This window comes from Phyllostomus discolor, chromosome 4 (genome assembly GCF_004126475.2).
Source record: "Phyllostomus discolor isolate MPI-MPIP mPhyDis1 chromosome 4, mPhyDis1.pri.v3, whole genome shotgun sequence".
Classification (NCBI taxonomy): domain Eukaryota; kingdom Metazoa; phylum Chordata; class Mammalia; order Chiroptera; family Phyllostomidae; genus Phyllostomus; species Phyllostomus discolor.
Genome location: NC_040906.2, coordinates 146,295,184 through 146,307,197, shown reverse-complemented (window position 1 = coordinate 146,307,197; position 12,014 = coordinate 146,295,184). Strand labels below are relative to the sequence as shown.

Here is a 12,014-nt window from a genome sequence, read left to right as displayed (position 1 = left end):
TACCTGTGATGACTGGCTGATAAGCAGTTTCTTCAATTATAAGAAAAAGGCATAATGTATAGTGCTGTAATTCTCTGAAAGCAAACTTAAAAAACAGTAAGAGAACTAACATATTTATAATTTTATTAAATATTATTCACTTTATGCCTATGTGAGGATAGGCTACCTGCTTTCATACAAATCATCCACATGATGTTCTACATGATGAATATTCACACGATGATAATGATGACATGAAATCATATCCGAGTTCTTGCCATATACTTATTAGATTTTTCACATGAAGACACACACATACACAACAGATAGGTTTATAACTGTATGATGATTAGTGACTGTTCATTAAGTGGTCATGGATCATCATAAATGTCTTCATCCTCGTTACCTTCACGCTGAGTAGGCTGAGGAGGAGGGGAAAAGAAGGGGCTGATCTTACTGTCTCAGGGGGACAGAGGCAGAAGAGGTGCAGGAGGTGGGATAGGTGGAAGCGGAGGCATGGGAGGCAGGAGAGGCACGCACCCTTGGTAAAATTATATGGAAATACATTATAATTCTGACTTTTTCCTTTTCATTTCTCTAAAAATGTTTCTATAGGATATCAATCCTTTTTCCATTGTATATTTTAGTTTTAAGTGTCACAGAAGGGTCCATGTCATAAAAGGAGTCAAAAGCAGTCATGAATGAGTGGAACCCTTCTGCCAGACCATCTGATATCCATTGGTTTTCTGGCACTGCTGCTGCTGTGTATTTCTCCTCATTGTCTGGCACCACCAGTTCAGAAGCACTCATCTCCTTCAAGTAGTCTTCTGTTAATTCCTCTAGAGTGGTGTCTATTATTTCTTGAACTTCTCCAAGATTTGCATGTAGAAACCCTGCAACAACCTCCCCCACCTTTTTTTTTTTTGCCACATCCACCTTCATAATTTCCTTGACTGGCTCTGTTGTAAAACCTGTGAAGTCATGCACAATCTCTGGACAAAGTTTTCTCCAGCAGGAATTTATTGTTTTGGGTTTGGTGGCTCTCATGGTTTTTCTATGACAACGATGGCATCTTCAATGGTGTAATACTTCTAGACTTTCATGATATTCTCTATCTGGATTCTCTTCCATAGTGTTAACAATCCTTTCCATAGAGTACTGTGTGTAATGAGCCTTAAAGGTCCTTATGCATTCCTGACCTAGAGGCTGAATTAGAGACACTGTATTTGGGGGCAAGTAGACCACTTTGAAGACTTTGACATTGAATGCATGGGGCTCTGGGTGGCCAGGGATATTATCCAATATCAGAAGAACTCTGTCCTTTACTGGCAAGGTACTTCCTGACTCTAGGGTCAAAGCATTGATGGAACCAATCCAGAGAAAGTGCTCTAGTAGTTTAGGCCTTCTTGTACAACCAGAAGACTGGCAGGTGGTGTTTATCTTTTTCCTTCAAGGCTCAGGGTTTAGCAGCTTTAAAGATAAGGGCAGTCCCTGATCATAAATCTGACTGCATTTGTCTAAGAATACCATTAGCTGATTGCTATAGTCTGGTGCTCCTATCTCTTCCATTGGAAGAAATGTCCTTTATGGTGTTATTTCCCCAGAATAGGGCACTTTCGTCTGCTTTAAAAACCTGTTCAGGCAGATATCCTTTCTCCTTGATTTTCTTAATGGCATCTGAAAAGCCTGCTGCCTCTAGTGTGGCAGAAGCTGCTTCCCCTGTTATCTTGACATTTTTTTAAATATTAAATACTTTATTTTAAATAATGATATTAAGTGAAAAATCAATAATAGTACAGGGGACAGAAAATGTGGGAAAATCATTGAAGGTGGTGTTGAAACAGTGGCTTAACTGGGGAGTTGGTGAAGCTAGGTTTTTTGTTTGAGAACCCATTCAATGCCTGAACCCATTCAAAGCAGTTTTCCGCATGATATTTCATATATCATCACCACTCAGATTCCATCACATGAAAGATGAGAGTCCAGGACTCAGAGAGTTAAACAACCTGCCCAAGATTTCCCAAGAAGTTAGTGGTAGAGCCAGTATGAGTGAACCCAGGCCGTTCCCACAATATCACACAGCCCCTGTGGGAGCATAAGGGTGCTCATGGGCATTTTTTCAATGCACTGGTCATACCAGTCCCTTAGTTTAAATGCGTTTCCCCTTTTCAACAGTCTAAATCCTTCCAGTCCTTGAAGACCCAGCATATATCCCCTTTCCAACCAGTGTTCTAGTTTTTTTTGGGGGGGGGTGGGATTTAAAAAAATTATTTATTTTTTACATTACCATTTAGTTCCCTTATACCCGCCTCTCCCCAAGCAATCACAACACTGCTGCCCATGTCCATGAGTCCTTTTTGCTCAGTCCCTCCATCCCCAAACTCCCCACCTTTAGCTGGCACCCTGTTCTCTATCTATGAGTCTGTCTCTATTTTGCTTGTTAGTTCAATTTGTTCATTAGATTCACCTATGAGTGAAATCATACAGTATTTGCCTTTCTCTGACTGGCTTATTTCACTCAGCACAATGTTCTCCAGGTCCATCCATACACTGAAAGTCTTTCTAAAATTATTCTCCAGCTTTAGATCCTTCACCTTCCTTTTACTTTAAGTTGTCACACAATGACTTCACTTTTTCTCAATTCATATTAGTCTATAAGTATGCCTCTCTTATAGCAACCTGGCACCCACATAAAAGCTACATTTTCAATATGATATAAAAAGGTATTTCAAGGTTTCTGCTCCTGACAGCAGAGGTATAGTGATTGCTTCAAAAATTTCCTTTTTTTAAAAAACAATGGTCTTATGCTGGATTCATTTATTTTGAAATGGCAGGCAACTGCAGCTCCAGACCTCAGCTGATGGGACATGTCAAGCATTTCAACTTTTTCTGGTAATGTCATGGCTTTTTTCTGCTTCTTAGAAGCACTTCCAGTATCACTAGTATTTTGTGTGGGTCTCATGTGTTATTCAAGGTTAACGGTATTGCATTTATTATGATAAAAAACCCACAAGAACTGTGAGATATCACTTTTTTACTGCAAAATGCAATTTACTGGATAGACAAACTGCTCACACAGAGATGATCAGATGATTAGCATCACTCAATATGAGTATCCACTAAAACCCTTGAGCTCACCGCAGCAGCATCTGGAGGTGGCTATAAAATTATTACAGTAGCACAGTATGTACTACAGTTAATTTTACCCAGTTATAATACTGCATGTTCATGTTTGCTTACATTTCTCTCAACAGCAAATGACGCCATGCATGCTCTATGTTTGTGTGTGTACATTTTGATAAATTTTAACTTTTTAATAATAGGCATATATATTTTATGGTTGTAAATGATAACAGAAACTATTATCCACATCTTTTTTTGCATTCATCACATACTAACTTTTGCTTAATTTTTTCATCTATAAGTTAGAGGGTCATCTGTGAGTTTTTTCAAATTGTTGCAAATCTCCAAAAATTTTATATTTACTGAAAACAAAATCTGTGTGTAAGTGGACCTACACAGTTCACACCCATGTTATTTAAGGGGCAACTGTAAATAGTCTAATACCAAAATTAACAATTAACATTACCTTTTTGTCCTCCCACTCTTTGGCTGAACTGTTTTGCCCACTTGGAAACTGCAAAACACCTCCGGTACTGGCAGATAACAGTGGAGGTTGAACTTTGCTAAGGATCTTTGAGCAGAGCCTGACTGAATCCGTGAGTTCAGACAAGTGCAATGTGTGGAGATGGCTTGTCAGGGCAGAAACCATCCTGAGCAACAGCTGGGGCAGGTGTTCTGTCTGAATTTCGATATAAGTCTCCTGAAAATAAAAGTAAAATGACAAAAGTTCAAGCAATGTGTGACCCAAAAGTTATGTTGTTTTATTGGTTTTTTATCTATATAAAAAAGGAACTAATTTTTATGAATCTAATATTTTATATATACCATTTTCTTAACATTGTATAATCATTTCATTATTAATGATATAAAATTTATATTCCCAAATTCTCAATTTAAGTATTTCAAAGTATGTATTATAAACTAATCCCAATTTTATGTATTACATTACTGAAATTATAATATAACAAAAATGAATATAATCAGTTAAAAACAAAATAGGCTGAATGTCATACCTGACACAGCACCCTCATACTTCTAGTAGGCTTCAAAATGAGAAAGCAAAGAATTTAGGAGAGAAAAGGAGAAAAGATTTCCAAAAGTCTTCATTTAATAGAATCATTAATTAATATAAATACAGCATTAAACCATTATACACTAAACATTTAGGATTTCAATAACATGCAATTATGAAGTATATTCCATGTATTGTTTAAGACTTGTATATGTATTATATATATACACATATGTCACAGGACAAAACAGCTGGAAAATTTTAAGGAAAAAAAAAGCTGTGCCGAAAGGAAAAAATATATTTAATATTAAAGATAAAATTTATTTGAAGATAAGGTCTCCAACATGTAACATATGAACTATGTTAGATTTCCTCAATATTTTTTTACCAAGGTGATCTTACCAAAGAAACTATATCCAACAAAAAATCCACCAATAAGCAGAAATTGCTCAGCTGTAACTCAGATGACTCACTATCTCCAGGCCCAGTCTGAAGTCTGGCATGCATTGTCCTCCTAAAAGAACAAAATTCACTTTATCAAACATACTATCAAGTGAAATGAACATGTGACAACAATGTTTTTTAAATGAGGTCTCCTCAACATTGGGACACACACAATAATGTTCTTATGATGATGTACATTCCCTTCTCCCAAGGACACTACTGTACCTCTATGTGGAAAATTCCCAGACCGATATTCCTGGGTTTAACCTCTCACTGTAACTCTCATCCTGTATTTCCAAGGGTTCTGAATGGATCTCACTTTTGGGGGACTTATTTTATACTGTTCCCACTACAGATAGCATCTCCTAGTTAAAAAAGATTATTTGCTGCTTTATTTCTAACATTAAGGCCTTTGTTTATGCAAACCTGTCCTCTTGGAATGTCACCCTCCCTCAACCTCATTTTCTCATATCTAGAATGCATCTGTCCTTCAGGTTTAAGGTCAAATGTTACCTCTTCCAGGAAGCCTCTTCTAATCCAAGTACTAGAGATCATTACTACAACATTCACATCAAATCTTATGAATACTATATAAATATCTACTGCCCTATAATCTGAAGTTGGAAAGAATATAATGCAGTCCCTAACCAATGAGAAATATAAACATATAGATAAATAAATGTAATAATGTGACAGTATAGGAAAAGTTGATTCTGATGAGAAACTTGAGGAAGTAATGGAAAGCTATTAGAGGTGGGTGACCTCTGTATAGGACCTTACCAAATGGGCAAAGGGGAAAAATATTTTAGAAGAAATAGCATACGTGAAGGCTCACCAGCATGAAAGTTAATGTGTGTTTAGAGAATAGTCTAGGTTAGCTAAAAAAGGATGGATGGGTATGCCTCTGAATGTAGAAATGAAGGCCAGGTGGCAAAAGACATTCATTATTCAAAGTAGGAATCATTTTGGGAATGTGTTCTAAAGCAGCAGCCACAAATTTGCTATTTTCTCTGCAACAACGAAAAACTGAATTAGTATAGATTGGAAAGAGAAAATCTTTCATTTATGCTGGTGACTGAATAGCTCACCTATAAATTCCTTTTCTATTCTAAGATTATATGATTAGTAATTCTATATTCTATAGTGACAGGGTAGAGCCAGATTACAGCTACTAAATATGTAATAAATTGTCAATAGTAGCAGTAGAATGTATAAAAGAGTATTCTTTTCATTAAATTGAAGAACTTAAAAAACAAAGGTTGGCTTTGAATGCTATTAAATTGAAATGAATATAACAGTTTAACATACCTACAACATTCTTCAAACCAACGTGCAACATAATCCCACATATAATAAGGCTCAAAGGAATTAAAGAGAAGGTTGGCAGTTTTAATCAGCTCTGCTGTTTTCTTATTTTCCCTTAATTTACTAAAAAAGGAAAAGAAAAACAAAAACTAATAAATATTAACATTTAGTTTTTCAAATTTAAACTTGAGTACAGTGTTGTTAGGATAGTACATATTCCTAGACAATTGCTAGAACACTTGCTAGTGAGAAAATAGGAATGGATAATTTTTATCTATTGCCACTCTGTTATTATTTTATGTGTAGTTATTTTTCCAAATTTGAGTTTTTATAACTAAGTTGAATGATCAAGACAGAAAATTAGACTTGCATAAGAAAAACTTATACTTCCAGAAAAAGAACAGGAAGCTCTTTTTGAACTATTTGAGTACATGACTTGAAATTTGGCATTGTTTTGTTTCCCATGGCCTAGATACACTAAGTAGTGATTTGATTTTGATGGCCTTGATTCTGAAATAACTTGGTCTGCTTTCCTGTGCTATTCAAGATTTTCTTAAGAAAAGTTAAATTTACTTGGTGAATTTCAACCTAATTTCTTAGCTTGAAAAACAACAGCAAAAAAGGACTAACACTGTATATAGCCATTATTACCGAAACCCTATAAAAAAAATAACTTCGTTATTTCACATGGGAATCTTTTATTAATTACCCACCTACATACCATCTCTTGCCGCCCTCCTTACAATGAAAACAATTATTTTTGTATATAGCAAAGTACCTAGCAAGTTGTAGCATATACCCACAAATTAAACACTAATTAAATACTCCAAGGAGCAATATAAATTATCAGACAGAGTACAAAATAAAACAGTATACTACTTTAGTCAATATAAACTTTTCAAACTAAAATTATAGGGTATCATATTTATTAGAAATCAAAAACTGCCTTAAAATGTTTTCATGTATAAAAGTATGTTTTAGGGAAAGTCCAGGTTATCTGAAGTCTTACCAAGGAGACACTAATGAAATGAAACTCATGTAAAAGAAATTGTCTTAGAATCTTTGTCATATTATAATAACAACTGAGACTGCAAGAGTGGCAGGCTGCCTAATAGAGGAGAAATAAAAAAGTAAGACTTTGTCAGCATGTATTTATCACTGACTTGGAGAACAGGATATGGTAATTTTATGAGTTATCCTAGGCATTAAAAGATGTATGTTTGCTTATTTATTTATTTATTTATTTATCTGAAAGAAGAAATAACCAGAACTTGAAAAAAATTCTTTAAAGAGCACCTGGTGCCCTTTGGTTCATTTAAATCTGTGTTCAAGTCATGTCATGCTTAATTTTTTGGTAATCCACCTGCTTAACTGAGCATGATCCTTGCTGAAGGGTGGTTCCATCTGAAGATCCAATTCTGCTTTGCATTGAGAATATAATGTTCTAAATACTTCAATTAGGACATCTTCTAGAATTACAGGTCCTAAAATTAATATACAAATTAAAGATAGAATTAATTAGAATTGGCAAATCATGATTATCTAAAAATTGGCCTGATTAAAGAATGCTTTAAAACAAGTATTTTTTTACAGTAGTTTTTTTCCTCCAGAAGCTGAACTAAACTTCACATTTTAAGAAGCTACCAGTAAAACAGTAAATAACTGAACAAATATATATTTAACTATAAGTTGACAGAATCAGGGAAATTGGCTTTGCTAATTAATAGTTGTTACTTTGGACAAATTATTTAATTTTTCTGAGCTTTAGTTTCCTCTTCTAGAGTGAGGATAATAACACCAAACTTACATGCCTGTTGTAATGGCTACAAAAAATACTTGTCAGGTGGGGTAGCATAGTTCCCAGGATATAGTGACTATTCAGTAAATGATAATAATGTTACTTACTACTATCTTGAATTAATTTAAGTAATATAAAAATGCACAGGGACAACACTTATTGCTATAAAAGACAGCAATCTCCTCGAAAATATTCCTGAGCTTCACTTTTTAGTACATAGTAGCTAAAATAAACCCTCAAAGCCATTCATACAACTTGATATTTTTATATTTAAAATTTTTATTTTTAAAAGATTCATACTTTATTATTTCATTTGTGCTAATATTTATGTTTTTTTCTTAATTTTTGTCCCAGGTACCAAAATTAACTTTCCAATAGACAAATTATATAAAAAATATACAATTAAAAAAGGGCAATACACAAGAGAAAGGGGGTATGAAGAAGAAAGCTGGGTATATAACACAAATATTTTTGCTCAAGTTCTTGAATTCTGTAACCTGTAAGATAGTTATGACATATTGTTTCAATTTCACTAACTTTATCGGGATCATGAAGAGTTTACATAGAATTTTTATATTTATAAATATATATGTACATGCATGTGTGTGTATCTCCATACCCGAGGATACTGATTTTAGAGAGAAGAAGGAAGAGTGGGAGAGTGTGAGGGAGAAAGGGAGAGAGGGAGGGTACGGGGGGGGGGGGTGGAGAGAGAAAGACATATCAGTGTGAGAGAAACATCAATTGGTTGCCCCCATAGGCGCCCTGCTGACCAGAGATTGAACCTGCAACCTAGATATGTGCCCTGATCAGAAATCTAACCTGAACCCTTTTAGTGTATAGGACGATGCTCCAAGCAACTGAGCCACCCAGTCAGGGCTAGATAGCACCTTTAAAATGACTCCTCTGCAATGCACATAGTACAGGGTAAGTACATGATAACATACCAGTTGGATGTACATCTGTATCTCCTTAACATTCTAGAGTGAATGTTAGGTAAGAAATTGTTAAGAATGTGTATTTAAAAGCCACCTCAAAATACAGCAGTTTTTCTAAGTAATAACCTTGTCTTATTTTTATTATGAAGGAATACAAAACACACACATGTGACCTCATGCCCTAGGACAGTATAAATTACCTAGCTCAGGCTTGTCCAGTAAACTGATTAAAATACGAAAAGGTTTTAGATCCTGCATTAAAGTGCTCTCTTCTCCAAATCCATTCACTTGTAAGATCCCCACCATTGCCTTTAAAAAAGAAAAAGTACACCAGTCATTTAAGTAAACAGATTAGAAGATTTTTTCTAAATTTTTTTTTTAATACAACCATATGTAATGGAGACTGATATTCCCTATTGCTTTTCTGAAGCTCTTCATTAAAGTTGGCTTTTGCCTTCTACTACTGAGAAAAAATGTTACATTTTTCTTGAGAGAAGAAAACAGTGCTTACTTTTCTAGAAAAAAAAAGTGGAAAGTTAAAGAAAATCTAGAAAAATAAATTCATGAATTTTTGATTGCCGAAAAGGTAAAAATATTTCTACTTAAGATCATCAACATGCACCAAACTACACCACATCATATGGTAATATCTGCTAGGTATGCAATTATTTTCCCATTGGTGACTCAAAACCAACTCTATTCATATAACCTCCTTCACTTTAAACTACTTCGGATACCATGCATTTTCAGTTTATTTTGAGATATCCTGAATAAATATACTTGAAGTAAAAATAATATAAACTAAGCATATGGTTCATTTTACCATTTCCATTACAATGCTAATTTTACCAAACATTTAGATTCCTGTTGCAAACCAAATTTCCCTGGGGCTTCAGAGGAAATAGCATGGGCCCTGGACCATTTTTGGCAAAGGTCCAATTTTCATTGGGAACAGGTGAGAAGCTTCAAGCCTGTTTTAATAAAGTCATAAAAATAAACTAAAAAAATAAAACCTCTGGACTTATATAGAAGTGAGTCTAGCTTGATTACTTATTCATTTTGTTGGAGTCATTTGCTTATCATAGTCACTTAGGTAGTTTGTGCCTCTTTTCTCCTCCTCTTCAATTATGAATTAGTTCATTTAAGGCAGAACCTTCTCTTACAATTGGTTAGTAAATCTACTGGTCAGACAATAACCAAAAAATAAAATGAAAACATTCATTACCTGGACCAACAATTCTTTTGAAAAGGTAGAAAAATAGTAAGTGGCATGTTCTTCAGGATTACTATGTCTTGTGCTTCTGGGTCCTATGATAGCGCCGTTGTTATCAAAACCTCCATGGAAATAAATTGCAAAATAAATTAAAATGAAATTCTCAAAACTGCTGTTCACTAACACCAAAACAGCAAATATCTCAAAAACACCACTAAACACTTACCGATTAGTAGCCCAATCAATGTCAGCAAGAGAGATCATTTTAGATAGTTTAATAAAGGGAAACCAATTCAATACGGAATGAGTATCATAGTATTCTTTCAGAATTATCCTGGTCTGTTTTGTTTTGTGTTGTTTAACCTAAATCTTACAAACACTGGAATAACTGAAGAGTCGGAAAATCCAGTTAGGTAATATTGTGTCCTCTCACTCCAGGTGGTAAGGAGTTGTGAAGACAAGACAAAACACTGACGAAAAGCATGGAAGAGCCAAGTGTACAAATAAATGCTTTACCGTGTGAGTGTGAGACTGGCACCCTGTGTGGGGCAGTCGTACTACTTGACTTCATTCCTTTGATGACTTCAAAATTTTAGGAATTAAGTCTTTATTTTGATTATTAATTTATTCTTCTTTGTCTATATACTTACAGTATAACAGCCTCATTTATAAGGGCAAAAAATCTTGTTAAAGGGAATACGACCTATGGATTAAAAGAACCTCCAACTAAGAAGCTTTTGAAATTTCTTCATATAATACACAATAGTGTTTTTATTGTCCATTTAAGCTAACTTTTGGTTTCTTCACTTACAACATACATACAACTGGATAATACTTTGTAGAGCCATGTTCCCTCTATCTCTTCCCAGCTAAGACCACCCACATCAAACACCTACCTAAAAGCCACGCATAAAGTCTTCGGTTCAGGGACATATCCCTCCTTAGTACTACGTGAAGGGCTGCTGACAAGATCCTGATCATATCTGGCCGAGTGGCCTGAAAAAGTTAGAAATGTCCTTGTTTTTAGTCACATACAAAAACATTAGTTTCCCCCTCTTAGAAAAATATATATCTTACAAAACATTTAGAACTTTAGTGCTTAGGTACTTTCACACATAGGAATTATTCCTCCTGTTATATAGATTAGGAAAAAATAGAAAAGTTAGATAACACAGTTATTTAGTTGCACAGTTGAAACTAAAACTGAATTATTGTGACCTCCAGTTTAAAGATTTTTATTCTAACCAATATTAATTAACAAAATCTGACATAAAACAGAGAAAATAGAGAATTATTGGAACAAATACAAAAAATCCTTTGGTCTTTCACATTCATAGAGTCAACAAACCATAATATGACCTTGTTATTGTATTAATATGATGAAATGTGTTAACATGTGGAAGATCTACATAATTCAGTAAACCAACATTTTCCAAATAATCGTAAAGTTATCAAAAAAAGTATGTGTAAAAGATATGTTCAAAGTGCAAGACAGAGTAGTGGATTTTAATCAAACAGAATATTTAAAAGTTCACTGATATGATTTTAGATTCCAGACTGCAACTAAGCTTTTAAAACTATAGCTTGTCGAGTTTTGGTGTGGTATCAAAGAATGTGCTATTTCAACAGAAAAGGCTATGGAAATTCTCCTTTTTTCAACTTACACATCAGTGTGAGATCAGATTTTCTCCATCTACTTCAATCAAAACAAAAAATATCACAGCAGATTGAATGCAAGAAAGAATATGAGCATTCTGCTATTAGGCCAGACATGAGAGATCTGCAAAAATATAAAGCAGTGCTACTCTACCCACTAGGGTTTCTTTTGTTACTTTTAAATGAATTAGTAAATACTTAGAAATTTCTCAGTTTTATGCCCTGGCCATGTAGCTCAGTTAGTTAGCACCATCCTAATATGCCAAGGTTGCAGGTTCCATCCCTGATCAGTACACATACAAGGAACAACCAGTGAATGCATAAGTAAGAGAAACAACAAATCTATGCTTCTCTCTCTCTTTCTCTCTCTCTCTCTGTCTAAATTCAATTAAAAAAAAACTTGTCAGTTTTTCTAATATGATATACATAGATCTAACCTATATAAGCAAATGATTTTTAGAATCCTCAATATTTTTAAAGAGAGTAATAGGATCTTGCAATCAAAGCATTTGAGAACTCCTGATCTTTTTATTCAACATCAGATAG

The 12,014-nt window shown here is 34.3% G+C and overlaps 1 protein-coding gene across 9 annotated transcripts in view; it reads right to left on the bottom strand.

Moving 5' to 3' along the window:
- DOP1A (DOP1 leucine zipper like protein A) overlaps positions 1–12,014 on the bottom strand; it is a 120,507-nt gene that overhangs the window by 61,576 nt on the left and 46,917 nt on the right. For 4 of the 9 annotated variants that reach the window (XM_036024395.1, XM_036024396.1, XM_028510625.2 and 1 more), the window contains exons 7-14: positions 10,709–10,808; positions 9,825–9,934; positions 8,800–8,908; positions 7,227–7,347; positions 5,867–5,986; positions 4,517–4,628; positions 4,116–4,145; positions 3,569–3,802 (exon numbers count right to left, since the gene is read on the bottom strand). In XM_036024395.1, coding sequence (XP_035880288.1) covers positions 3,569–3,802; positions 4,116–4,145; positions 4,517–4,628; positions 5,867–5,986; positions 7,227–7,347; positions 8,800–8,908; positions 9,825–9,934; positions 10,709–10,808 — 936 coding nt within the window. The remainder of the gene's footprint in view (positions 1–3,568; positions 3,803–4,115; positions 4,146–4,516; positions 4,629–5,866; positions 5,987–7,226; positions 7,348–8,799; positions 8,909–9,824; positions 9,935–10,708; positions 10,809–12,014) is intronic. The other 5 variants (XM_036024399.1, XM_028510626.2, XM_028510627.2 and 2 more) reach the window with 3 other exon arrangements.